The sequence below is a fragment of the Callorhinchus milii genome, unplaced genomic scaffold (genome assembly GCF_018977255.1).
Source record: "Callorhinchus milii isolate IMCB2004 unplaced genomic scaffold, IMCB_Cmil_1.0 Scaffold87, whole genome shotgun sequence".
NCBI classification, from domain to species: Eukaryota; Metazoa; Chordata; class Chondrichthyes; order Chimaeriformes; family Callorhinchidae; genus Callorhinchus; species Callorhinchus milii.
Window position 1 is genome coordinate 150,705 of NW_024704828.1, and position 27,997 is coordinate 178,701.

General features: G+C 48.1%; 1 protein-coding gene across 1 annotated transcript; it reads left to right on the top strand.

The window, feature by feature from the left end:
• The first annotated feature begins 918 nt into the window (after positions 1 to 918).
• LOC121851669 (complement C3-like) lies at positions 919 to 27,937 on the top strand. The gene is given in 44 exon segments (XM_042345735.1): positions 919 to 1,001; positions 1,911 to 2,100; positions 2,582 to 2,741; positions 3,178 to 3,248; positions 3,479 to 3,582; positions 3,943 to 4,025; positions 4,360 to 4,447; positions 4,942 to 4,991; positions 4,994 to 5,094; positions 5,341 to 5,461; positions 5,640 to 5,755; positions 6,141 to 6,293; positions 6,977 to 7,180; positions 7,792 to 7,995; positions 9,687 to 9,851; positions 10,150 to 10,279; positions 11,189 to 11,265; positions 11,594 to 11,855; positions 12,496 to 12,607; positions 13,070 to 13,155; positions 13,694 to 13,802; positions 13,804 to 13,834; positions 14,616 to 14,828; positions 15,440 to 15,491; positions 16,092 to 16,176; positions 16,987 to 17,204; positions 17,702 to 17,777; positions 18,258 to 18,417; positions 19,073 to 19,168; positions 19,738 to 19,888; positions 20,100 to 20,269; positions 20,894 to 20,990; positions 20,993 to 21,051; positions 21,522 to 21,581; positions 22,444 to 22,534; positions 22,933 to 22,984; positions 23,366 to 23,453; positions 24,187 to 24,275; positions 24,527 to 24,687; positions 25,156 to 25,245; positions 25,682 to 25,771; positions 26,356 to 26,439; positions 27,027 to 27,165; positions 27,431 to 27,937. Coding segments are annotated over 44 exon segments (5,148 nt in total). The 5' UTR covers positions 919 to 933; the 3' UTR covers positions 27,573 to 27,937.
• Positions 27,938 to 27,997: the final 60 nt, after the last annotated feature.

Below are 27,997 nucleotides of genomic sequence, written 5' to 3' on the forward strand. Positions count from 1 at the left end.
CACGTCCCCCGCCCCAATCGCCCTACCATCGGTGGTCGGGCCTTCAGCCTCTCAGCCCCCAGGCTCTGGAACTCCATCCCCCAGTGCCTTCGCCGCTTCCTCCCTTTCCTCCTTCAAGGCCGGTCTCAAAACCTTTCTCTTTGACCGTGCCTTCAGCTCCCCTCTCGACTCTCTTCCCCCTCCTTGCTCCCTCCCTTCCCTCCCCTCACCCTGACCATTTCCCCCCTCCTCGCTCCCTCACTTCCCTCCCCTCACCCTGACCATTTCCCCCCTCCTCGCTCCCTCCCTTCCCTCCCCTCACCCTGACCATTTCCCCAATGCTCGGGTCATGACCCAACTGTGCAGCGCCTTGGGACGTCCTCCTGACGTGAAAGGCGCTTTATAAATGGAATCTTGTTGTTGTTGTTGTTGTACGGTGATGTCAAATGTGTGCAAATCTGCTGCCACCTTCATCCCCATAACGCGCAGTCACAGTAACACCCTGCAAAGCGCTTTGAGACATCTTGATGAGATAATAAAGCGCTGTCACAATTGCAAGGATTATTATGACAGTGTAACTCCCGATAACTCGACCCTGGCTTAACTTGTGATCGTGCTGCCAATATCCTGGCCGCGTTTGTTTATGAATTTATACATCTGCCTAAGTTGCCATTCTTGATAAATCGCCACTGAGCCCTTTTCCTTGGAGCAGAGAGATATCAGGTGTTCACTGTATGATTAGACAAGGTCAAACCGTCCCTCATGCCAGAAAACTGTTTGCTTCCTGGAATTCGCCTTGTCCGCTGGATTGCGATCAACTCTTAAATAAATATGTTCACAGATAAAACGAATGGTGCAAATCCACCTCCAATGTTAAAGATTAATAGATATCATTCCCACATATAAACTGACAAGATTTTTGGGGAGGTTTAGTCCCAGTGAAAGTCTGTCACCATGAAGGGGACATGTCTGTATCTGGTCCTGTGGACGTATTTCACTGCTTTCTCCCAATGTGGTGCACTGTAAGTATTAATATTCCTATTTCCTATAATAGTAATCGTTGCATTTGATACACTGCCTTTCATGTCAGGAGGGCGTCTCAAAGTGCTTCGCAGGATTTTACTGTGGAAGGGGAGCGACTGTGTGCTTTGTGACCAAGTGGGGCAGTCAATTTGCGTGCAGTGACATCCCTGCAAATAGCCGTGAAGCTGAAACATTACCCCCCACCCTCCCGTGCTGGCTGTGTCCTGTTCAGTCAGACACTAAAGATCCCCCGTGGCGCTATTCGAAAGGAGAAGGGAGATTTTTTTTCTGTCTCTCCTAATGTCCTGGCCAACAATCCCCCCCAGATAAATGTAGTCGTTCCCTTTAGGGCTGTTTGCGGGAATGCCTTTTTAAGCGCAAATTGGCTGCCGAGTTTGTCCACAAACTACACAGTCTCTGCACATCACAGTAAACACCTGTGAAGCGCTTTGAGATATCCTTCTGATGTGAAAGGCGCTGTATAAAATGTAAAGATAGTTATTAGTAGTAGTCCAGTAAACTGATAACTTGTCACACCTATCTGGAAGGCTGGTGGAAGCCGATTCAATAACAACTTTCAAAAGAGAAATGGATAGATATTTGGGGAAGACAAGTTTGCAGGGCTGTGGGGAGAGAGCGGGGGAGTGGATTGATTTGGAAGCTCTTTTCAAAGCGCAGACCGAATGCCTCCTTCCATACTGTATAATTCTATGATGCTATGAAAGGGCTCTGACGAGTTATCCAGAGTGGGTGAGTTAGGCATATGTATAAATGCATAAATAAACACGGCCAAAATATTGACAGCACGATGACTACTTGGTAGTGACAAGTTAAGCCAGGGTTGAGGAGTTACCAGGAGTTTTACTGTAATTATATTAATTACCTGTTAATTTGTTGTCTTTCCCCAGCTACACTCTAACGACTCCAAATCTCCTGAGGGTCGACATCTTCGAAAAGATTGTTGTGGAATCTCATGACACAAGCAGTGCCTTTCAAGTGCAAATCCGTGTCCAAGACTTTCCTGCCAAGTCTGAAATTCTGTTTTCTACCGAAGTCCATCTCTCACAAGATAATAACCCGGCCTCTGTGGAAATCAAGGTAATCAGCTGAGGACGTAAACCGCAAGTTAATACTTACATTTATACAGCGCCTTTCACATCGGGAAGATGTCCCAAGATCCTGGATAGTCCAGGGTTTGCACCCGAGCTGGGGTGGGGGTTAAGGTGGGAAACAATGACCTAAAGAGCGGCCAAGAATAAAGTTTTGAGACGGACCTTAAAGGGGTGAGGTAGCAGGAACTCCAGAGGGTGAGGGCAGATAGGCTGAAAGCCTGAACCCGAGGTTGGGGCACAAGACACAAAGCGGAGGTGAGCCCCACTGAGCGAAGGGAGTTATAAGTTTAGGTGACCAACCCTGTTTCAATGTGGTAGTGTGGGTTCAACACCTCGGTAACGTATTGCCTCTCCTCCCCGGTGAATTCCTGCGAAGCACTTTGAGACATTTCAACGGGTTACGGCGCAGTACTGAATGCGAGGATTATTATTAATGACGTATCTCTTTCCACCTGTTTTCTGCCCAGATTCCAGCTGATCGGGTTCCTAAAACGAGATTTAAACAGTATGTTATCGTGAACGCCAGGTTCCCAAACTTCGAATTGAACCGAGAAGTTCTTCTTTTATACGAAACTGGTCACCTGTTCCTCCAGACTGATAAACCAATCTACACACCATTGCAAAACGGTAACTCCTTCAGCAAATTATTTTTGGTCACCCGTCCGAGTGTCTCACCCGCACACGAGGAAACCCGTTACTGCAATCGGCCATGTTTCTCATCCACGTGGAAATCTGTCACTTGTCTCCCAAACCAGCCCAAGAATTCTATAATTGTCACGTGGAATTGGGAATGGAATCACATTGTTCGCTCTCCCCCTCGAGGGTGGTGGCACCCTCTGCTTACCTAATTCTGGATAGTGTTAGGGGTGGGGTTTCAGGGCTTTCACTAACCTGAAATGAGAAGATTCAGATGCACTCCTTCACGCAGGAGCATAGCTTCCCTCCCTCTGGGGTGTATTGAATAAACCCCGGGGTGGGGGGGGGGATTTATATTCTAACACACAAAATGCGCATGAATTAATTAATGTTTCTCTGTCGTTGTGTCTCTGGTCTCCATTCTTAGTGCTTTACCGATTGCTCACTGTGGACAGGGATCTGAAGCCAAACAACAAAAAGGCAACTGTTGAAATTTTGGTAAGGCTCTGACCTGATATATTCTCACGTAGATTTTGTATATTAACAGTGGACATATTGTCACCGAGGTATAATTATATGATGCTATGAAAAGGTCTCTGACGTCATGTACCTGTCCACGTGTCAGCCCCTCTGCCCATCCCCTCACCCCCACCCCTCCTCCCCGTGCCTCAACGGGTTTAGTGGAGCCCTGATCTCTGCTTACTCTCACAGCTCGTTCCTCCTCTCAGACCCCACAGGGTGTCACCGTGCAGCAGGTCCAGATAAATAAAGAAAGCAGAATGAAGTCGTCTGGAATCAGCACGGGCACGTTCGCTATCCCAGAGCTGGTGCAGTAAGTAGCACTTCCCAAATTTGTCCCTGATGGAGAGGGGACGCTGCTCGGCCAGTCATTAACCACGGTGCAGTCTCAGCCTGTTGCTCTCTCGCGCGCTCTCTCGTCTCTGAGTCAGGAGGTTGTGGGTTTGAGTCCTGAGCTCACAGTGCACACCCCGGCATGTCGGAGGCAACGTCTAGGAACTCTAGGAGAGAAGGGAATTTCTCTCTCTCTCATAAAATCGTTCGTTCACTTCACGGCTGTTTGGAAGACGTGCTGCGTTCCTCCCACATGTCTCGACGACCCGCTAGTGCGCTGTGTCCAACATGAGGATTATTATTCTTTCTTAACTAAATGTCGGTTCATTTCTACTTCCAGGTTTGGGTTCTGGAAAATTGTAGCAAAGTATGATACCGATGAGACCTACAATTATACAACGGAATTCGAGGTCAAGGAATACGGTGAGGGATCCCACTGAACAAAGCAGTCGACCATTTGCTCCCTTACTGTTGATGGAATTGACCTGCCCCCCACCACCACCGGTGCCTGTTCATGTTCAAACATCCCCGTGGCGCTATTGAAAAAGAGATGGAGTTCCCCCCACACACACGTACACCCACACATTCATACGCACCCCAGTGTCGTAGCCGACAATCCCCCAAGTAAAAATTAGTTGTTCACGCTGTGCGTGCCTTGGCTGCCACATTTGCCCTCAAATCATGTGGTCACTGCACTTTAAAATTTGTGTTGTACTGTAAGCCTAAAAATACCACTTTCCTCTTCAATAACACGCAGTACTCCCAAGCTTCGAGGTCGTGTTAGAACCGAGGAAGCATTTTTTCTACGTGGATGACGTGAAGTTGGACGTGGACATCAAGGCTAGGTCAGTGGGCTTGTCGGGGAGAAGAGAGCAGACAGGAAATCTGCTTTCTGTTCCGTGCTCACCTCACCCCACTTCCGAATTTAGGGTTTACACTTTGTCAGTCAGCCAGGCTCAGGGGCAGCTCTCTCTCTCTCCTCTGAGTCAGAAGATTGCAGATTCAAGCCCCACATTAGGTCTTAGAATCACACAGTCTAAGCTGATGCTCCAATACAGTGCTGGGGTTGGGGGGGTGTTGCATTGCCGCAGGTGCCATCCTTCAAATGAGATGTTAAACCGAGCTCCCCGTCTGATGGTAAGATCTCTCTCTCCCAGTGTCCTGGGTGGCAGTCACCCAAATAAAGTAAGTTGCTCACTTCGTGTGGAGGTCCCTGAGCACAAACTTGCTGCCACGTTGGGTGACTGAATTTACTGTAAATCCTGTGAAGCGATTTCCTCGTGATTTGAATGCCACCTTATCGAATGCAAGGATTATTATTATTTATTTATTTATTTAGATACACCTATGGCGAATCCATAGAAGGCCGTGCGTTCGCTCTCTTCGGGGTGGTGACGGACAAAGATAAGTACTAATCCCATCGTCCCTTCAGTCCACCGATGTGAGTACAACAGTCACGCCCTGGTCCATCCTGCTGCCCCTTCGCAAGGTTGTGAGTTCAAGCCCCACAACACCGACAGCTAACCCGTAACCTTCCCAGCTGTTTGGGGGACGTCATTGTACAAATCGGCTGCTGTGTTTGCCCACAAAACACACAGTCACTGCGCTCGATAGTAAAATCTTGTGAAGCATTTGAGATGCCTCGAGGATGTGAATAGAACTGGACAGATGCAGGGATTGTGTGTTCTCATTAATTTAAAAGCTTTTTACCCGTCTGACCGTGTGTGTTTATTTTCAGATTATTGAGGGGAAAGCGTCGGTTTTTCTGGAGAGTAACACAATATCTGAGGCTTTGGGTCCCTTGGAAAAGCTTGTTGGATTTTCGATCTACGTCATTGTCAGCGTGATAACCCGCACAGGTAAACCCTGCAACTGTTTGGACACCCGGTTGATCACGGCGATGGGTTTCCGCGTGGGTCAGACACCCGGTTGATCATGGGATGGGTTTCCGCTTTGCGTGGGTGAATCAGCCAATTGTTTTATAAACTGCTTACACTTTGTAAGTTTCTTTTCTAATTCCCCACTTGTTTCTTCCAGGAAGTGATATGGTAGAAGCAGAAAACTCTGCCACCAAAATCGTCAAATCTCCATACGTAATACTGTTCACTAAAACACCAGAGTATTACAAACCAGGGATACCCTTTGACTTCATGGTAAACGTAACCCTTTTTTGTGTTTTCCTTTTTGCTTTAGTGCCGAGGGTGGGTGTGGGGGTGTATGGGGCTGTGTGTAGTGTGTGTGTGTGTTTTTATTAATAATTGCTTTTTTTAAAACTTTGGACCTTTTATTTTCCCGGCTCAAACTCCACTCTGCTCCTGGTCTGACCTCCTTATAGCTGGGATGCAGTTACCCCAAAAAACTAAGCCTGGAGTCTCACCACCTTGCCCCTTCCTCCCTCTTCTTCCCTCACCCCCCAATTTAATTTAAAGCCCATCTTGTTTCAACCACACTTATGATCACTCCGCCCCCACCACTATCCCGACACAGATGTGAACAGCATTGTGTAAAGGTTAAGTAGTTGTTGTTATTGTTGTTAAGGTCTCTGTCACAAACCCTGACGGTACCCCAGCCAGAAGAATCGAATTGTCTGGGAGTCATGATACGGCCCACAGCGAATCCATCACCGGACTCAATGGGAAAGCCAGAATGGTTATCAACACACCAGGATCGTCAACAGTTATCAAAATAACCGTAAGCACTCCACCACTTACTATTTCCAGTGCCTTTGGACCTCCTCCAGACGTGAAAAGCGCTTTGCAGTGTAATTTTGTTAATGTTGCTTCTTCTTTTATAATAATAATAATCCTGGCATTTGATACAGAGCCTTATCACGTCTTCGAGAAGCCTCAAAGCGCTTCACAGGATACACTGTAAAGTGAAGTGACTATATTTTGTGGGCGAAACGCAGCAGCCAATTGTGCACAGCAGCGTCGCACAAACAGTCGTGGATTGAGTGACCAGATTATTAATTTTTTAAATTTTTTTTATTTGTTTTCTTGAGGGATTATTATCAGGTGTGTGGAGTAAGGAAACTTGCTCAAGGTTTGTCCTGCTGGGAATCGAACCCAGGTCTCTCGCTTGCGAGGCAAATGCTGTAAACCACTGAGCTGCAGGACTCCAGGCCAGGGTTGAGGCCAGGAGACTGAGAACCCTTTTACTAAGTAGCTGGATGCTGTTATGTGGGGGTGGGGGAAGGGTAGGGCGGGTGTCGTGGAGGGATGAAATTGGATTCGGATGAAGAGCCTTGAATCAAATACAAGACTTATTATTAATGATTATTGGACTTATTTCGAGTTGTACAGTTACAGTGCAGCATTTAAGTTACATTTGACCTGACCTGTCCCTTGGCTCTGTCCTTCCATTGTGTGGTGCAGGTTACAACAAAAGATCCAGAGCTCCCAAACGAACGTCAAGCCACGGCCTCCATGGTTGCCAAAGCCTACAAAACGATGTTTAACTCAAACAATTACTTGCACATCAACCCCAAAGTGACAGATGGAGACAACCTGATCGTTTATCTGCACGTTCCGAAAGAAACTGCCGCCGTTACCGAGAAGATCAAGCACATCAGCTATATCGTATGTGCCTTGTGACTGCAGTCCTGGTGTAAAACTTGCCACTCCTGACCTCACCCGCGCCCCCAGCAGCACAGAGACCACTTGCTCCCTGTCACAGAACCTCCTCACACTCGCCTAGAAATCACTTTACGCCTTGGCACCTCCCTACCTCATCCATCTGCCAACACACACAAACCACACACACAAACAACACATACACACTCGCACGCGCCCTTGCCCTTGGCCAGCTCGGGTCACCTGCACCCCCTGTGTGTCAGAGGTGTGTTTTCAGCCAGTATTACCCTGTTCTGTCACTCACTGCCTCTGCCCCTCCACCTCCCGCCCCACCACCGCCTTCCCGGTCTTCAGATTGCTTCTGAAGGCTTTCCTCTTCAACCCCTCCTGCGCTCCCCTCCCCTCTCCTCTCCCCTCGGCTTTGTTAAGCAGCGTTCAGTGACGCTGCCCCTCGGGAAGACCACCGTGTAGATGTGAAGCAGCGTTGTATCAAAATAGTAAAAATCAAGCAAACTTTACCCCATAAAATCCTCTTTCTGGGGGGGGTGGCGGGCGGTTGTTATCTTTGTTCCTCAAATTATTTTTCCTCTCTCTCGCTCTCTCTCCTCTCGCTTTAGCTGATGAACAAAGGGGCGATCGTGAAAGTTGGGAAGCAGCCAAAGGACCCGGGGCAGACCGTGGTGACGATGACGGTTCCGATCACCAGTGCGCTGATCCCATCGTTCCGACTCGTGGCTTATTACTACATAGCTGTGGGAGGGAAATTTGAATCAGTGGCTGATTCCATCTCGATTGATGTGAAGGACACATGCATGGGATCGGTAAATATTCTGTTATGCTGGGGGTGGTGGGGGGGGGGCGTTGCTCGTGGGGGCCATATACGAGAGGTAATTATTTGATGCCTTGCCGAGGCCACCAAGTTGGAGGAGGTGGTGGGGGGAAGCATGTTCATTGCCATGATATCTGATCATCTGGAGCCCCTTTGACTCTTACAGCCTCTTGTTTGCCTCTTCTGTGTGTCAGCCTGGCTCAGTTGCCTCTAAGTCAGAAGGTTGTGGGTTCAAGCCCCCACGTCGGGACTTGAAATCACACAGTCTAAGTGAAGGAGGTCCAACCCTTTGGCTGCTGAGGGCCGGATGCTGGATTTGGGAACTGTCCCTTTGACTCTTCACAATAAGCAATATTTTTGCGTTTCCCTTCCTGAAACAAAGAATCCTATCGAAGTCCTCTGGTTTGAATTGTGTGCCTGTATTACTTCAGTTCACTTCATTTCGGTTACATTGCAAACCTTAGTTAGTCAATTTAAAAATTCAGACAAATTTTAAAACAATAATACAACCAGCAATGAGGTACTTGTCTCTGTGTCTCTCGGTGTATCTGTGTGTATGTGTGCGTCTCTCTCTGTGTGTGTGTGTGTGTGTGTGTGTGTCTCTCTCTGGGTGTGTGTCTCTGTCTCTCTCTCTGTGGGTGTGTGTGTGTGTGTCTCTCTCTCCCTTGCTGTGTGTGTGTCTCTCTCTCTGGCTGTGTGTGTGTGTATCTCTGTCTGTATGTGTTTCTCTGTGTGTGTGTATGTGTGTCTCTCGCTCTGTGTGTGTGTGTCTGTCTGTGTATCTCTCTCAGTCTGTGTGTGTTTCTCTCTCACTCTCTCTCTGGCTGGGTATGTGTCTCTGTGTTTCGCGCTCGGTCTGTGTGTGTCTCTCTCTGTGTCTCTATCTGTCTGTCTGCATATGTTTTTGTATCTCTGTCTGTATGGGGTGTCTCTCTATCTCTATGTCTGTCTCACTCTCCCTATTTGTTCATGTCTCTGGGACGTCCTCCCAACGTGAAAGGCAACATGAAAGGCGCTCTATACATGTAATTTTGTTGTTGTTGATGTCTCTGCATTTCTCTCCGTCTCTCTGCCTATCCAGTTACCGGTTTGAAAGTGATTGACAGGTTCTGCTGCTAAATGATGCCTTGTGATGCTTTTTTCTCCCAGTCGAGTCAGACCAAGCCAGAGCTCCAGACCGTGTTTGCGGGCCGGGCTGGGTGTGGTGTTTAAATCACCTTGGTCTAGTTGACGCTCCAATGCATTGCTGGGGTGGGATGCCTCAGGAGTCCTGTAGCAAAATCCTATGCACTCGTCTCGCAGGTGAGACTACCCGGGTTCGATTCCCGGGCAGGGCAAAACGTTAGGCAAGTTTCCTTACTCCACACACCTCTGTTTACCCAGGAGTAAGTTGGAACTTGGTTGTCAGTCGATTGGCGGATCACTTTTCTGGGAGTAATAATTCCTTCAATAAAATATAATAATAATAATCCCCCAAATAAAATTGGTCACTCACTCTACGGCAGTTTGTGGGGCACTGCTGTACTCAAACTGGCTTCTGCGTTTGCCCACAAAACACTCAGTCACTCCACTTCACTGTATATTCTATGAAGCGCTTTGAGATGTCTCAAAGCTGTGATAGGCGCTGTATCAAACTTAAGTATTATTATGATAATTACAAGCAGTATTATTATTACTACACAGCTCAAAATCACTGGGGCCAACGAAGGGGACAATAAGAAGATTTATAGCCCACGTCAAGCATTCAAGTTGAAAGTAACAGGCGATTCAGGAGCCAAGTTTGGTCTTGTGGCTGTGGATAAAGCCATCTACGTGCTGAATAACAAAAACAGACTGACTCAGAGCAAGGTGAGGATCCCGCTACACTATTCTGGGAACTAGAGTCTGATGTCCGTCCGGTTCGCATAGTTTTATCGTCTTCTGCTGACAGAATGTCGAACTTCCTTCAGAAAAAAAAACCTTTGTGCGATATTGACTCCAAATTTCCGCCAAATTGCTGTGCTTCGGGATAATGTCCTGGAGGTGCTTTGAATCGCCATCCTGACCTCCCCGGTGAAAGGCGCTGTATCAAAATGCCAAGATACCTGTTGTTATTGTTGTGATGAATAATGTTTTTTTTTAAACTTCCCGCGTGTGTTCCCTGTAGATCTGGAGCACAGTAGAGGAGAGCGACATTGGATGTACAGCAGGAAGTGGGCCTGATGCCTTTGGTGTTTTTAGTGATGCAGGTTTAGCTTTCACAGCAAGCAATGGGTTCAAGTCGACCACACGGACAGGTAGTGTTCGCTAGGACTTACAATACATTTTGACAATTCGTTGTGAGGTCAAACACGGGAGTGGAATCACATGGTCTAAACGAGGTCCAATCTGTTTGTTCAGATGGACAATTAAAGACATCTCCCGGTGTCCTGGCCAACCAATCATTTCCCCAAATAAAATCGATCGCTCACTTTGTGGCTGTTTGTGGGGACGTGGCCTGCAAATTGGCTGCTGGGTTTCGCCCACATAACACACAGTCTCACTCCACTTTACAGTGTATCCTGTGAAGCGCTTTGAGACATCTCGATGACTTGATAAGGCGCTGCATCAAATGCCAGGATTGTTATTATTATTAACTCTTTCAACATAGAAGTGTCTGTCAAGGAAATGCCATTGAAATTAAGATTGCACAGAGGTTCGGTTCAGATATTTCCCCTTCAATTCCATTCCCAGTTTTCCCCCGTCGGCCCTATTCTCCCTCACTTGGCAACCGCTCCAGTCACTGAGAAGCGCCCCTGACCTTATCTCACAAGGTCTCATCAATTACTGGATTAGGATTAAGGATTATTGTTATCAAGATTAGTTTGGATGAAGGCACTTTGACCCCGTTAATTTCATCCCAGCAGCACACCCGCCCGACCATTATCCCATTTAAACGAGCCCCAGTGTCCTGGCCTCAACTACCCATACTGGGGACTCGTGTGTATTTTGAAGGCGAAACATGGCCACCAATTTGCACACAGAGATGTCCCGCAAACAGCCATGGAGTGAATGAGCGATTGATGGCCAGGTCACCGGGAGAGAGAAGCTCATTGGGGAGACTGGTTGCATGTTACTGGGCCTGTATGAAGTGCAAACCATGAACCAGGTTAACAACACGTTATCATTACATATCAGACTGACAAGTTGGCTTTGGTTTGTTGCAGAACTCGGGTGCAAACAGATACAGAAGAGGAAACGTCGATCGCTCACTCTCATGAAGCTAAGGAGATCCAAAGGTATATAAGAGGAATCTTGCCTCAGTCGTGAGGGGAATAGTGAGGCCCAGTAGGGCTTGGGCTGTGTGGAATATCAACAGCGGCACAGATCTGTTAGGCCAAATGGCCTCCACCACTTGCTCAGTGCCGGCCAGCTCATCAGCTCATTACCGACCTCCCTTCCTTTCCTGTGCTGAGTGCACGAAGTCAGGTCAGCGGTGACCTGACCACCCAGAAGGCGGCCGTTTTCATCGGCCGATTGTGGATTTGCCTCTTGTGGTGGGAGGGGGCTAAAAGCATCTCAGTACTTCCCGCTCCGCTCCTGCAGTGACTATCCGTGTCCTGGGGTGACTGTATCCGTGTCCTGCGGTGACTGTATCCGTGTCCTGCGGTGACTGTATCCGTGTCTCTGGTTCTTTTAGAGAGCAAGTACTCAAACGTTTACTGAGATGCTGTCGGGATGGAATGAAGTCGATTCCAATGGCCTACTCGTGTACCTTCAGAGCAAGACGCATTAAGCAAAGCCGTGAATGTGTTGATGCCTTCCTGGACTGCTGCAACGCTTACCAGCAAAGGAAGAAATTAGAAGCAAGTAGTATGATGACATTAGCACGAAGTAAGTACATGATACTGTGCCGGCCTGCGACTTGGAACCAATGTAGTCGAGGCTGAGGGTCGGGGCAGGGAGGAAACAGATGGACAGAGAGGGGGAGGAAGGCAAAATGGTTGAATGCTCACCCATTGATGAGGTGGGGGCAGGAAAAAGGGCAGGCGGGTGGACAGCGAGGGGGAGAGAGAGAGAGAGTCCTGTAGCTCAGTGGTTAGAGCACTCGCTTTGCAAGTGAGAGACCTGAGTTCAATTCCAGGCAGAGGGCGAAACCTTGGGCAAGTTTCCTTACTCCACACAGAGCCTAATAATAATAATAATAATCCCTCCAAAAACCAAAATCAATAATAAATTGGTCATTTTCAATCCACGACTGTTTGTGGGACATTGCTGTGCGCAATTGGCTGCCGCGTTCGCCCACAAATATACAGTCAATTCACTTTACAGTATATTCTGTGAAGCGCTTTGGGACGTCCTCCCGACGTGAAAAGCGCTATATCAAATGCAAGGATTATTATTATTATAGAGAGGGGGATGTGGAGATGGTGGGTGGAGGGAGCTGAGGAAGGAAGCGGGTGGGTAGGGAGTGCCAAATTCCTGCGTGGTCCCACAAGCTTTTTTTCCTTTCCCCCCCATTCATCTCTTGCAGGCGACGATGATCAAGGTTATCGTCTGTATGAAGATATTTTCGCCCGAAGTAATTTCAGAGAAAGCTGGCTTTGGTACCTGTACGACATGCCCAAGGAGACTGACAGAGAAGGGTGGGTATCTGTTTCATTTAAAATCCCTGTTTATTTATCAGAAGTTGTAACCTCTGGCCTGTCTTCTCTGTTCTCCTTGCCTCTTGGGTCAAAAGAACATGGGTTCTGCTCACATCCCGCTCCTCTACCCACTCCCATTGCTCAGCTGGCTCTGGCCTCCTGCGCGACCCTGGTTCCCTCTGCTCCAATATCAGCAGCCATGCTTAAAGCCAATACTCCGAGACTCTGGAACTCCCTGCCTCCATCCCCCTCACCTCGCCCCCTCTTTGTCCATCTTCGGATCCCTCCTTAAGACCTTCCTCTTCATCTGTGTCTACGGTCACCTCCCACCAACTCGGCGTTCATGCTCTGCCACTGTCAAGCGCTCTGAGGCGCTACCCACTTGTACTGTGTTAAATGCAAGGTGTGGTAATGTCGCTGTGGAAATGTCCACTGAAAATAAGCCTCTTTCTGCTTAATCAGCTATGCTTCAAAAGAAATACCAGGTCACCTGCCAGACTCTATTACTTCCTGGGAGGTGCAGGCGGTCAGTATTTCACAGGATAAAGGTATGGACATCACACTGTTACGTTTGCTGCACCCCCCCCCCCCAAAAAAAATCCATCTATTTGGAAGGTTATGGGTTCAAGCCCCCTCCAACGTCTGGGACTTTGAGCTCGCAGTCCAGGCTACAATATATTTCTGAGGAGTGTTATGCACTGCAGTGCCACACGTCAACTCTCAGCCGCCACACACAGTCTGTTAAAGATGTTAAAGATTACCCTCTCTCCGCCCCCACCCCCGCCCAGCCCCCCCCCCGCCATGGCGCTGTTCGAAACGAAAAGGGAGTTTCTTTCCCCGATGTCCTGGCCAGCAATACCGCCAACAAAAATTGTTCGTCAACTTCACAGCAGTTTGCGGGGCGTCACTATGAGCAAATGGGCCGCCTACAGAAATAGTCACTCGCACTTGACGGTGAATTCTGTGAACCCCTTTGAGACATGAAAGGCGCTGTATCAAATGTGAGGGGTATTATTAATGTATTTGAACGAATGAACGTTTGACAGGGACGAGTGTGGTCTGACCCGACCTGCTTGTATCCTACAGGTATTTGTGTGTCTGATTCTTACGAGATGACAGTGATGAAAGACTTTTTCATTGATCTTCGTCTGCCCTATTCGGTCATACGGAACGAGCAAGTGGAAATCAAAGCCATTCTTTAACAATTACCACACCGAGAAGATTAAAGTAAGTTTTGTTCTTACTCAAGATTTTTATTTCAAAGTAAAATACAAAATGTTACCACAAAATACAAAGTGGAATTGAATCTAGGAACTGGAGAGAACGATCTTTCAAATGAGTCATCAATTCTATAGAAATGTAGGTGTCAGCTTGGCTCAGTCTGTAGCACTCTGGCCTGGGAATTAGATGATTGAGTCATTAAACCTCTCTCCCCGACTGTGGCCAGTTCAGATAGGCATTAAAGATCCCCCACAGTCACTTTCTAGTGTATCCCGCTGAAGCACTTTGAGGTGTCTCGGTGGTGTGATGAGGCGCTGTATCAAATGTAGGGATTACTGGTTTTATTACATATTCCTTTGAAGATCAGAAGACTGAGTGGGGATGTGATAGAGATATATAAGATGGCGGGAGACTTAGATAAGATGGACGGGAACGATTATTTCCAGGGGTACAGGGCATTATTTTACAATCAGAACCGGGAGATCTCGAACGGGGACGAGGAGGAACTTTTTCACATAGAGAGTGGTGGGAATGTGGCATTCTCTGCTGCAGCCAGCTGGGGAAGGAACCATGTGCCCCTTAAAAAAAGACTGGAGGCAATGTTGAGGGATATGGGGGAAAAGCTGAGATATGGGACTAAGGATAAGATGTAGGATCAACACTCCATCGTTGGAGTATAAACCCGAGCCAGTCTTGATGGGCTGAATGGCCTGTTTCTGAGCTGTACCTTCTGTGTATCTATTTATCACCCCATAAAAAGACCTGCATTTAATCTGCTTGTTCCCAGGTCCAAGTGGAGTTTCCATACAATGAACATATCTGCAGTGGGGCAACACCACAGAAGAGGTTCAAACAGACGGTTGAGATTCACCCAAAGTCTTCCGAAGCCGTGTTCTACACCATCATCCCTCTGGTGCTTGGAGATATTGCAATCGAAATAAAGGCCTCTGTCTATGAAGCTTTTGTCAGTGACGGAGTGAGGAAGACCCTTCGTGTGGTGGTGAGTGTCTGTATTTTTACTCCGAATCTCCATCATTCCCATCCTGAATCCTCGGCTCCTCCTTGTCCGTCTTCAGGTCATGACTGAACGCCTTCCTCCTCGACCATGCCAACACTCACCGCCCTTCTCTCCCCCGGCTTGGCATCATTGTTTATGCGATCCGAGACTTTATCCCACATGAAAAGAGATATGTAGATAGATATTTGGGGAGAACGGATTTGCAAGGCTATGGGGAGAGCGAGGGGGAGTGGGGTTGATTTAGATAGCACCAGACACAATGGGCCGATTGGCTTCCTTCTGTGCTGTATAATTCTATGATTCTATGATTCTTTCACGTCATGTGGATGTGTTGAACGCTTCACAGGAGAGACTGTTCAATGCAGTGGGTGAAGCCCCTGGATCTCATCCTTCAGATGAGCTGTAGAAACCTGACTCCCAGTCTGTGCTCTGTTCAGGCAGATGTTAAAGATCCCCACAGCGCTATTGGGAAAATAGAAGGGAGTTTCTCTTCCCCAATGTACTGGCCAACAATCCCCCAAATAATTTTAATCTTTCTGTCTTTGAAACGAGTTAAGAACTGGGAACTCACACAAATGTATTTTTTTTCTTAGGCCGAGGGCAAACAGGTGGAAAGAGTGCAGACTATCCCATTAGATCCTCAAGGTGTGTTTGATTTTTATTTACAATTATGCAGTACCCTTCACTTAGCCTAACTTCACAGGGATGGGGTCAGACATTGAGCAAAGGGAGGGGAATGAGGCACGTTCAAAGAGACTTTAAAGACAGAAAAGAAGGGGGTGGGGGAGTTGGGGGTTGGCATGCAACAGGATAGTGGAAGGAGAGAATTCCGAAGGTCAAGGGGCATGAGAACTGAAGGCTCGGCTGTCGATGGTGGGTCGCCACTGACATCACTTCCTGCACGTTGCACCCAGAAACAACAACAACAACAACAAGATTTCATTTATAGAGCGCCTTTCACGTCGGAAGGATGTCCCAAGGCGCTGGACAGTTGGGTCAGGACCCGAGCAGGGGGGAAATGGTCAGGATGAGGGGAGGGAAAGGAGGGTGCGAGGAGGGGTAGAGAGTCGAAACAGGAAGCACTCGCTGCACTTCACAGGGAAGACTCCACAATGCACTTTGAGATGTTTCGAGGTGATGGAGGGGTGGGGGAGAGATGAGATGCAAGGCCAACACAGTTTGGAAAATGATCATCAAAAAATATATAAACTATATTGATTTATTTTCCCTTCCTCTCTTCAATAGGTGTACGTAAAGAATTCCCAGTTGATAATAGAATCCCAGATAATGTGGTTCCAAACACAGAGCCCAGACTTCATCAGTGTACAAGGTACAGGCACCCAGGGTAGACTTCGCTTGACCTGTCTTGCTTTCAAGGTTAAAAAGAGGGACATTTTGTGACTTTTTTTTCACAAATCTCTTGACGTTTAAGAGTCTCTTGGGTTGAGTCAGCCTGTGTTTCAGTCGGTCGCACTCTCGCCTCTTGAACCAAAAGATTGCCCACACATTTATCAATCTAGGCTGGACCGTGCTAACTCCCTGTTTGCCGGCTTCCCCAACTTTTCCCTCCACAAACTGCAGATCATTCAGAACTCTACAGCTCGTGTCCTCTCCCGCACCAGGCTCCATGACCCTATCACCCCCACCCTCACCCAGCTCCACTGGCTCCCCATCCTCCCGAGGATAGAGTACAAAATCTTCGTCCCCACCTTCAATGTCCCCCATGGCCTGGCCCACTCCTACCTCTGACCTACCTCTTCGGCCACTCTCCTCTCCCTGCCGTCCAAGCCCTCCTGATTGCAACCCCTAGCTCAGGTCCAAATCCCTGACTGTCCAGCGCCTTGGGATGTCCTCCCAACGTGAAAGTTGCTGTGTAAAGTCATTTGTTCTTGTTGCTGAAGATGTTGTGGGTTCAACCCCCTCCCCCCAAGTTGGGGACTTGGAGCTCACAGTCTATGCTGCTTGCCTCACCCCTTTATCTATCGAACTCCCACCTTAACACTTACCTCTTTGATTGTGCCTACAGTCCCCTGGCCCCATCCCCTTCTCCCTCGCTCTGAGTCTGACCCCAGCCACTAGGACTCTACCCCTTGTGAAGGGCCCTGTGTAAATGTAAGTTGTTGTTGTTTTTGTTCTGCTGAACCAACAAAACAGGGAGCGTGCTGGCTGAGACCATTGAAAATTCTATTGATGGGAGTAGGCTGAAACATCTAATCCGACAGCCAACTGGGTGTGGCGAGCAGAATATGGCCTCCATGACCCCCGGGGTGATTGTCACTCATTACCTGGACCAAACCGCTCAGTGGGATAAAGTGGGCCTGGACCGCAGAGAGACTGCGCTAACCTACATAAGGAAAGGTAGGCGATCACCAGCGAGAACCCCCAGCCTCAACTGCTCTGCTTCACTTCCTCTTTGCCTGTCATCAGGTCGGCCTGAAGGCTTCTCTCTTCAACTGCGTCTACAGTCACCTTCCCTTTCTCCCCACTCGGGCTCAAACTCCACCACTGTTAAGTGTTCCCAGACGCTACCCTGAGTGAAGGGTGCTGTGTGAATGCAAGTTGTTGTTGTTCTCCTAATCTTCCTCCTCCACATTTGCCACACTTCACTACATTATAATCAGCCAACGTCCTCCACCAATTATAACCTCACTGCCACCTGGTCAGGCTATCAGCCCCTCTGTCCCACGCCTTGAAGCTCCATCCCAGAGTCGTTCCAACTCACATCTTTCCCCACTCACCTCGTCTCCCAAACCAAGCTCGGGTGCACAGCCAGGGTTGTTGAAGCTTCTCGGTCCATCCTCCCAATGTGAAAGGCCCTGTGTTACAGTAAAGTTTGGTTTTGCTCTCAACTGTAGGTTACACTCAACAGCAGGCTTTTCGCAAGCCAGGAGGATCGTATGCAGCCTTCATCAACCGCCCTTCCAGCACCTGGTACGTCAGTCAAGTCAGTCTTGTCTGCAGTTTGTACAGGCCGCCAAGCTCAACTCGTCCACATCAGTTCCCCCCGCGCCTACTCCCCTTTCCTTATATCCTTCTATTTCCCTCTCCTATGTCCTTATAATAATTGTTGTATTTGACGCAGCACCTTATCACGACTTCGAGACATCTCAAATTGAGTGACCCAATTCAATATTTTTTTGAAGGAATTATTACCCCCGGAAAAGCGATCCGCCAATCGACTAACAACCGGGTTCCTACTTACTGCTGGTAAACAGAGGTGTGTGGAGTAAGGAAACTTGCCCAATGTTCGCCCTGCCCGGGAATCAAACCCAGGTCCTCTCGCTTGCGAGGCGAGTGCTCTAACCACTGAGCTACAGGACTCCAAAATCCTTCTATTCCCCTCTCCTACACCCCTCTATTCCCCTCCCCTGCGGGGGTCGTGGGGCTAATTGTGACTCTGTGTCTCGCCAGGCTGACCGCGTATGTGGCGAAGGTGTTTGCAATGGCCCAAAGTCTGATCTCAATAAAAGCTGAGGTTTTGTGCGAAGACCTGAAGTGGCTAATATTAAGGAAACAGAAACCTGACGGGATCTTTATGGAGGACGCAGCTGTGATTCACCTCGAAATGCAGGTAAATAAAACTGGGGAGAGAGAGAGTGCCACACATCAGGGACCCTGACCCTTCAGATGAGACGTTGAACTGAACTTCCCCATCTGTGCCCTGTTTGTGTTGTTGGAAAAGAGAAGGGAAAAGAGTTTGCTCTTCTGTCTGTCTGTCTGTCTGTCTCTCTCCAAGTGTCATGGCCAACACGACCCTTCCCTCTTTCCCCCCCCCACCGCCCCCCAAATAAAGTCATTCACTTCAGGGCTGTGTGCCAGGTGTTGCTTTGCACAAATTGGCCACTGTGCTTGCTTACAACATACACAGTCACTTCACTTGACAAGGGGAGTTTTTCTCTCTCTCTCTCTCTCCCCCGGTGTCCGGGCACACAATTCCCCACCCCTCTCCCCCCCAAATAAAGTTGGTTACTCACTCTGGTGATTCGTGGTGTCGTCGCTGTGCACAAATCAGCTGCCATGTCCCCCCACAAAACATACAGTTATCACACTTTACATCCCTGTGAAGGGCTTTAAGACGCTTTGTGAACGTGTGAAGTTGTTGTATCAAACGGAAGATTATTATTATTAAAAGCCGACGATGAGATTTAAGGTGTCGGTCGCGAGGGGTAAGGGCACGTCATCGAATGCGAGGATTGTTACCGTAACACTTTAACCGATTTCTCTAGGGAGGAGTGCACGGGGCTGAAAATGATGCCTCGTTGACTGCGTTTGTTCTTATCGCAATGATTGAGGCCAAAGATCTCTGCTCAAGAAGCATAGGGGTAATGTATTTCAGTATTACAATTTAACATTGTTCCCAGGAAAAGGGACCGACAAGCATTGATAACCGGGATGAGTGGTTTGGCTGATGAGCAGTGACAGGAGGAACTGGGACTATTTCTGCTGGAGCAAAGAAGGTTGAGGCACGACCTGATCGAGGTCTTTAAAATGCTTTAAAAGGGAGAAATGATTTCTATTGGTTGGTGAGTCAGTGACTGGAGGGGTGTCAATTTAAGATAGTTAGCAAACGAGTAAAAGGGGAGTATTTTTCCCCCGAGTGGCTAGGATGTGGAACGTGCTGCTGGGAGCCGTGGTTGAGGCAGAATCCACATTAGCTTTCCGAAGGGAAATGGATGGATATCTTAAAAGGGATTGGACTGTAGAGGGCACCACTGATGGGCCTGACCTCCCCTCACAACCAGTGGAGGGCCCAGGAGCAGTGAACCCTGACCCTCAGCAATGATCCTTCTCATGGCCAAGCCCCGGGTTGGAAAGGGGACCCGATGGGATGATTTGATTTCATTTCGATTTTAACTAACGATGAATAATCTTACGTCGACATTCGTTCCAGAGTTATGAAAACAGCATCCAGAAAGCCGGTACCTATTTGGAAGGCCGTATTGCCAAGCTGACCCGCGCGTACTCCGTGGCCATCACTACCTACGCCTTGTCGCTCTTGGGGATACACAAGGACGACATTCTGATGAAGTTCGCCTCCGAGGGTAAATTTTTTTTTCTTTCTCTTTCCCTCTGGGCGAACCCCAGTTACAAGGTGGTGTTTTTGCTCCGTATAATTACTCTCCAAACTTACAATGGCTTCCCCCTGTAATTCGCTTCCCCCGTAATTCAGTTCCCCCTTTAATTTGGTTCCCCTCTAATTTGCTTCTGTTTGAACTTCCCTGCCATTCGCCTGGACCTTCCTCTCGGTTCTAGATGGAACCTACTGGGCAAAAGCCAATCAGGAGAATTCCATGTACACCATCGAAGCCACAGGATACGCTCTGCTCGCATTACTGCAACTGGAGAAATTCGAGCAAACTGGTAAAATCGTGAGGTGGATGACTGCGAAGAGAGATTATGGTGGCGGCTTCAAATCCACCCAGGTTACGTTTTGTTTTTCCATTATAAAGTGAATTAATTTAAAAGACATCGAAAAAATAACACTGGGGTGGGGCGGGGCGTGGTGGGAGGGGTGGGGTTGCTCAGCCTGTGTCACCCTCTCATCGCTGTGGTCAGAAGGATGTGGGTTTGAGGCTGGGGAGGGATAGGGGAAAGATGACCACAAGCACGGTTATAGGGCTAAGTCTTGAGACAGACGTTGAACGAGGGAGAGTGCGAGCGAGTTGGTGGGACTCTGGCTTGGGGAGCAGAACAGTTGAAAGCCCAATGGGGTGTGTTTGGGAGGGGATGGGGAAGAAGCCAGTTCACTGAGCGAATCGAACAGCCTGGTCAACAGGGTTGAAGCAGGTCCGGAGGTCGGGTGGAGATCATGGATAAGATTTGAAGACAATTACTGGCGGGCAATAGATAACAACCACAACAAGATTCCATTTATAGAGCGCCTTTCACGTCGGGAGGACAAAATATTGCATCTATTTAGCGCTCCTCATGCAGAGAAGTATCCCAGAGCATTTGAGATAATGGCAATTAAAATAATGCCAGTCTCTTCTGATTGGAAATGGTTTAATGAAACTCTTTCTCTCTCTCTCTCTCTCTCTCTCTCTCAGGCCACCTTTGTTGGTTTGCAGGCTCTTGCTGCATACCTGATTCAAATGCCCGATTCCAAAGCTGTCAATATGGATGTCACCCTGACCATCAAGGGCAGGCAAAATTCCATTCCTGGCATTTTAACACAGAAAATGTGTATGTAGCGAAATCTGAAAAGGTTAGTGCTTATATAATATAATTTACACTTACACCGTGCCTTTCACATTGGGACAATGCGTTGCCCCTTCCTTACCCATCTACAGGTCGCGCCTGAAGACCTGAGGCTTACGGTCACCTCCCACCGGCTCGGAGCTCTACTCTGCCACTGTCCAGCTCTCTGGGACCCACCCCGCTCTGCATGAGTGAGGGGCGCAAGTTGTTGCTGTTGCATTCAATCTTGTGCTTCGATTGAGACAGAGCTCTCTCTCTGCTCTGTTCAGGCAGATGTTAACGATCACCTACCGGGGAACATCCTCCTCCCCCACCCCCCCGAATAAAATTTGCATTAAATTCCTGGCTGTTTGCGGGACATTACTGAACATAAAAAATTGTGTTGGCCTACAAAACACACAGTCACTATGCTTTGTGAAGCACTTTGCGATGGGGGGGGTTCTGACTCTTTTAATATTCTATGTTTTTATGTTCCAGATCAACATCAATCAAAACTTCACTGTCGCAGTGACAGGTCAAGGCCAGGGGATGCTAACAGTGAGTTCAGTTAGTTCAGGGAAATTTACTATTCATGAGTTTGTTTCTCAAGAGGAATTCTCATCCCAGGTGTCGGAATTCCAGGCTCCGGGAATTGTCGGATGCAGGTGGGAATGAGATACAATACAATCGGCTGAGCGGAGGGATCGGGCAGGTTGGCAGTAGGTTAGGAGGTCACCGAGGTAAGGAGGAGCAAGGCCATGGAGGGCTTTGATGATGAGGACCAGGATCTTGAACTGTATCCTCTATGTGATGGGAAGTCAGTGGAGTCGGGCGAGGATGGGGGTGAAGGGTCACAGAGGCCGGTGCGGGAGAGGACACGGGCTGCAAAGTTCTGGATGATCTGCAGCCTGTGGAGGTAGAGGTGGGAGGCCGACAAGCAGAGAGTTTGTGTGGTCGAGCCTGGATGTGATGAATGTGTGTATGAGGGTCTCGGGCCTGCGGTGTGAGACAGTGGCGGAGCCGGGCGATGTTGCGGAGGTGGGGGAAGGTGGAGCGGGACACGGCACAGATGTGAGGGATGAAGGACAATTGAGGGTCGAATAGGATGGTGAGGTTCCATATTGGCTGCGCGAGTGTAGAGGGCATCCATGAAGGGTGATGCCCGAGGTATGGAGACGCTGACGGGAGCCAAGCAAGAGATCTTGTTGGCATTCAACTGGAGGAAGCCCATCTGAGATGGACGAGGGGGAGAAGGGAAGGACTTAGAGATCACAAATCCAGCTCCAGCTGATCGCCCGCCCCTCATTTCAGCATTTTTAAAAAAAAAACTTATCTTCCCCCTTTGCTAATTATCTGAACCTGATATATTTGTGGGCTAAGTTTCTGCTGTAACTGAACCTCCCACATCCTTTCCCTGAAGGTGACGACCATTTACAACGCTTTATTGACTGAAAAAGCCAAGGAGTGCCAGAAATTTGACTTGCAAGTTACTGTGGAAGAGGTTTTTCCAGGTAAGCACCACAGTATCCGACCAGTGTCAGCGTCGGTGTTCCTATAGCATCAGAAGTAAGGATTGGGGAGTCCTGTAGCGTAGTGGTTAACACACTCGGAGGGAGGGAGGGAGGGAGGGGAGTCCTGTAGCGTAGTGGTTACACACTTGGAGGGAGGGAGGGGGGGAGGGAGGGAGGGAGGGGAGTCCTGTAGCGTAGTGGTTAACACACTTGGAGGGAGGGAAGGAGGGGCCCAGTTTTGAGACCAGAAGTACATGGAAATGGCCAGTGACCAAAATTTAAAAATGGCCATTATCTGAGGCACCATCGGCATCACATTCGGGATAAATCGGAGCCGGAATCGGGAAGTGGAGGGTGGATATGCCGTACAAACAGAATCTTCCTTTACATTGTTACAGAAAAAAAACCACAAGGCGCCCTGAGCTCTGTATTGATAAACGTGTGTGCACGGTAAGTGGACTGAATATTAATCAATACATGACCAAATTGTACAATATTTCCCCTGACAATAAACAGCGCTGTGGGCGGCCGAGCAGTTCCTGAGCGTGAATTCAGGGGGGAGTTCAATTTAACGCGTTCAAATTGCTGCCTTATAAATGCATTTTCTAAGCCCGTTACTCAGACCCCCAACTCCCGGCACCGACCAGCCAGCTTCTCGCTCTAAAGAAAACGTCCGACTCCCTGATGGTCAGGTTTGCCCCCGTCACCCCGGCCTGTGTGCAGGAAGTCATGTCGGCAGCGACCAGGAAGCCGATCCAGAAGTTGGCTGTTTTTTTTTCACTTCGGCCTCTTGAGATATTCGACCAAGACGCTTTGTGTGTTCCTGTTTAGGAATCTGGAAGAGAAAGAGGTGACAATGACCATCGCGGATATTTCCATGTTAACGGGATTTTCTCCGGATTTGGATGATTTGAAAGCGGTAAGATTGCATTTCTAAATTGATGGGCAGTCTAAGGATTTTAACACTATAATAATAACACTCCTCACATTGGCCCAGTGACTTTCACGTCAGGAGACCTTCACTGTTCAGTGGAGTGCTGTAGCACGTTAGTTAGGGCACTCGCCTCGCAAGCAAGAGGACCTGGGTTGATTCCCAGGCAGGGCGAAACCTTGGGCAAGTTTCCTTATTTCACATGCCTCTGTTTATCCTACAGTAAGCAATTATAATGATTTGGTCACTCAATCCGCGACTGCGTGGGGGACACTGCTGTGTGCAATTGGCTGCCACGTTTCGCCCACAAAATATACACTTTACAGTATATCCTGTGAAGCAAGCACTGAGATGTCTCAATGACGTGATAATGCGCTGAATCAAATGCAAGGGTTATTATTAAGCGAGTCGGAGAATATGGCAGCTTTCTATAAAATGCCTTAAGTGTACTTGTCGGCAGGTAAGTTATGCTGTAATTTGAAGGTGAATATCTTAACAATATCTTTTCAAGATGGAGGTAGATAAATATTTGTTAGGTCCGGGTGGTAAGGGATATGGGACAAGGGCGGGTAACTGGAAATGTCAGCACAGGCTCGATGGCTGAATAGCCTCCTCCTGTTTCTATATGTCTATGTATCTATGTATTAGTAATGATCTTAGTCACAAATAACAAGTTGTTTGATAAGTTGATATATTTTATTGATCTGTGGGTTCTTTGCAGATTTCAACTGGTGTCGATCTGTACATATCAAAGTTTGAACTCAACAAAGATACATCACGCAAAAGTTCCTTGATTATTTATCGGATAAAGTAAGACACGACACATATTTGTATCTTTTTACCGAATATTCCTCTTATTTTTTTAAAAAAAACTATTTATGTAACCAGAGGTTTATCGTGCCCCCATCCGCCCTTGCCCTTCACTGATGACGTCGCTTCCTGTGCCTTGAGGTAGTTGGTTGTGAGGGACGATGGCGGAAGGGTGGGGTTTGTCCTATATTTGGAGCTATAATTACAATTCTCCAATTGGGTTTCCTTAAACCCCTTAAAAATAATCTGTAAAGGAACCATCAGCCCAAAGTGTCTGCTCATATTTCTGCTTGGAAACCCCCGCAGGTCTCCCGTGATGAAGACACTTGCTTTGCATTTAAAGCACATCAGTACTTTAAAGTTGGTTTCATGCAACCAGCTGCAGTTGAGGTGTACGAATACTATGATTCAGGTGAGTATTTACAGGACCGGTGCCTCTATACCAGAGCCCTCACCACCCTCCCTCTCCCCACGCATTGATGATCTGGATTCACCGACCCAGTGTGAGGTACTTACATTTACAGATGACATCAAGTTAGGGGAAAAATTGCAGAACCTGAGGAGGCAGCAAAGGGTCTTGGGCTGATAAATGGCGAATGAAGTTTAGTGCAGATATCTGAAACTCCATCCCGGAGGCTCTCTGACACCCCACCCCGCACATCACCATCTTGTTCAAGGCCTGGCTCAATATGCGTCTCTTTGACCTTCTGCCCGCCTCTCCCCACCTCAGCTCCCATATTCCACCCAAAGCGCGGTCAAAAAGATACGTTTTGAGAAGGGCCTTGACCGAAACAAGGGAGGGAGTGATTTGCCAAAGGGGGAAGCTGATAAAAACTGTCTATTTATGCTTTATGTTTCTTTTTTGTTCTAATATCCTCAGCAAACAGCTGCACATCGTTCTACAACTTAAAGGCAAGCAACGCCATGCTTGGTAAGATTTGTCACAACGAGATCTGCAGATGTGCAGCAGGTAATAAATCCAGACTTTCTCTCTCCTTGAACACTGTGAGTTTTCAGATGGCTTTGTCCATCAGTCCCATTGTGTAAAGATTCGATCTGGGCGCTGGTCTTGTCAACTTGGCTCAGTGGGTCACGCTCTCGCCTCCGAGTCAGAAGATTGCCCATACGAAAGGGGAGTTAGAACTCATCTAGTCCAGGCTCAGGCTCCAGTGCGTTGCTGGGGGCTGAGCACCACATTGTGAAAAGTACCCTTTCAGGAGAGATGTTGGGGGAGTGGGAGCAAAAGTAGGAAAATAAACTTCCTAACCTCCCCATTGGCTCCTTTACAAATTATTGTAAATCAACACCCTCTTGTCACTTTCCTTTGGAGAGATTTAACTGAAAAACTGGACCCATTGACCACAGTGATGTGAGGATATTAATCTCTCTTCTATTCTTCCCGATAGAAAACTGTGTTTCGCTACAGAAACCAAACGACAGATCGATAACTGCTGATATGAGACAATACCAGGCCTGCCTTCCGGAAGTTGATTTTGGTAATTATTTTTTCTGTCAGACAACAACTGTCTGATATTATCCCACCTCGTGGCTCAGTCACTCACACTCTTGCTTCTGAGTCAGGTCATGGATACATGCCACGTTGGGGACTTTGAGCTCACAGTGTAAACCCGAGGATCTGGTGCAACGCTGGGGGGAGCACCACATTGTCGGAGGCGCCATCATCCGAATGAAACATTAAACTGACCTGCCTATTCGGGTGGATGTTAGAGATGTCTCCTGTGATGCTATTCGAAAAGAGAAGGGAGTTTAGTTTCTCTCTTTCCCCTAGTTTTCTGGTTTACAAACCCCAAGATAAAATCAGAGACTCATTACAACGGCTGTTTGTGAAGACATCACTGTGCCAAATAGTCTGCCATGTTCACCCACAAAAACACAGTCACTGCACTTTACAGTAAATTCTGTGAAGGGTTTTGAGACGTCTCACTGACATGAAAGGTGCTGTATTAAATAACAGTCCTTATGTTTGATACAGTGCCTTGCAGGACATCTCTATAAAGTGCCTCGCAAGGATTCAATTGAAGCATTGTTATTAATAATTATAATTTCCACTGATTTCTAGTTTACAAGATACGATTCCTCGATAAGGAAGAAAAAGAGGGTTACGATTACTACAGTTTCAAAGTCCTGACAGTGATTAAAGCCGGTGAGACAATCAGCAGTTCAAATTGTTACTTGTCTAATTCGCGCAGAAACCCATCACCGTGATCAGCCGGGTGTCTGAGGGACAGGGAAAGCCATCACTGTGATCAGCCGGGTGTCTGAGGGACAGGGAAAGCCATCACTGTGATCAGCCGGGTGTCTGAGGGACAGGGAAAGCCATGTGGAGTCCTGTGGCTCAGTGGTTAGAGCACTCGCTTTGCAAGTGAGAGACCTGAGTTCAATTCCAGGCAGAGGGCGAAACCTTGGGCGAGTTTCCTTACTCCACACAGAGCCTAATAATAATCCCTCCAAAACCAAAAACAATAATAAATTGGTCATTTTCAATCTACGACACTTTGTGGGACATTGCTGTGTGCAATTGGCTGCCGCGTTCCCCCACAAATATACAGTCAATTCACTTTACAGTGTGTTCTGTGAAGCGCTTTGGGACGTCCTCCCGACGTGAAAAGCGCTATATCAAATGCAAGGATTATTATTATTATCACTGTGATCAGCCGGGTGTCTGAGAAACCCATCACTGGCAAAGATAAAATGAGTCATGGTGTCCGGCTGTGAATATTCCTCTTACAGGGAGTGACGAGGTGGTGGAGGGAAATGACAGGTTCTTGGTGTCACACGCCAGCTGCAAAGAGACGTTTGTGGTGGATCTGCAGGTCAAGGATTATTTGATTATGGGTTTTCAGAAAGATCTGTGGCCGATGAAAAATGGGTGAGTTGCAAATTCTGGCTTCTATTCTGCCTTTCAGCCCATCCATCGCCTGATCCACACACTCCTCCTGATCCACACACTCCTCCTGATCCACACACTCCTCCTGATCCACACACTCCTCCTGATCCACACACTCCTCCTGATCCACACGCCTCCTTATCCACATGTCCATGTAATTCTCTACATCCATGGCTGCAATGTCCAGTTACAAATTGGAGGCGATGCCCGGTCAATCCTCACGGGTTACAAAATATCTTAATTTCAGAATGACCTACGTGGTCACGAAGGGGACCTGGGTGGAATGGTGGCCGAACAACGAGGAGTGTCAGGCTCGGACTTACAGAAGCCTCTGTGAGAACCTGATAGACTTTTCAGACACCCTGCGGGACTTTGGATGCACCACTTAAACACGCTCTGACTAACCACATCCAACAACAGCCCTCGCATTTGATACGGCGCCTTTTCACGTCAAGCCGCCTCACTGAGCTCCACGGGGGGGGTTTGCGCTGTGACTGTGTCGGAGGATTTTCACCGCAGCGTCCGGCTGACGGGAAAGGCTCTGTATCAAAAGTAATTTTAATCAATAAAGTGCCGGCGTGCGATCGCCTCGGGGAAGAGTCTCGAAGCGCCTTGCGGGGATTTTCCCGTGTGTCGTGTTAATTTTGTGCTGGTGGTGGTGGTTGTGACTGTGATTTGAGGGCTTTCGTGTCGTGACTTGTCGTGCGCGTGACATCATTTTGGGAACCGACAATAAAAAGCAGCTGAAATCAAACCAGTCTGTGTCAATTAATAAATGATTACCCCACCCACCCCCGGCATGACCTGCTTACCA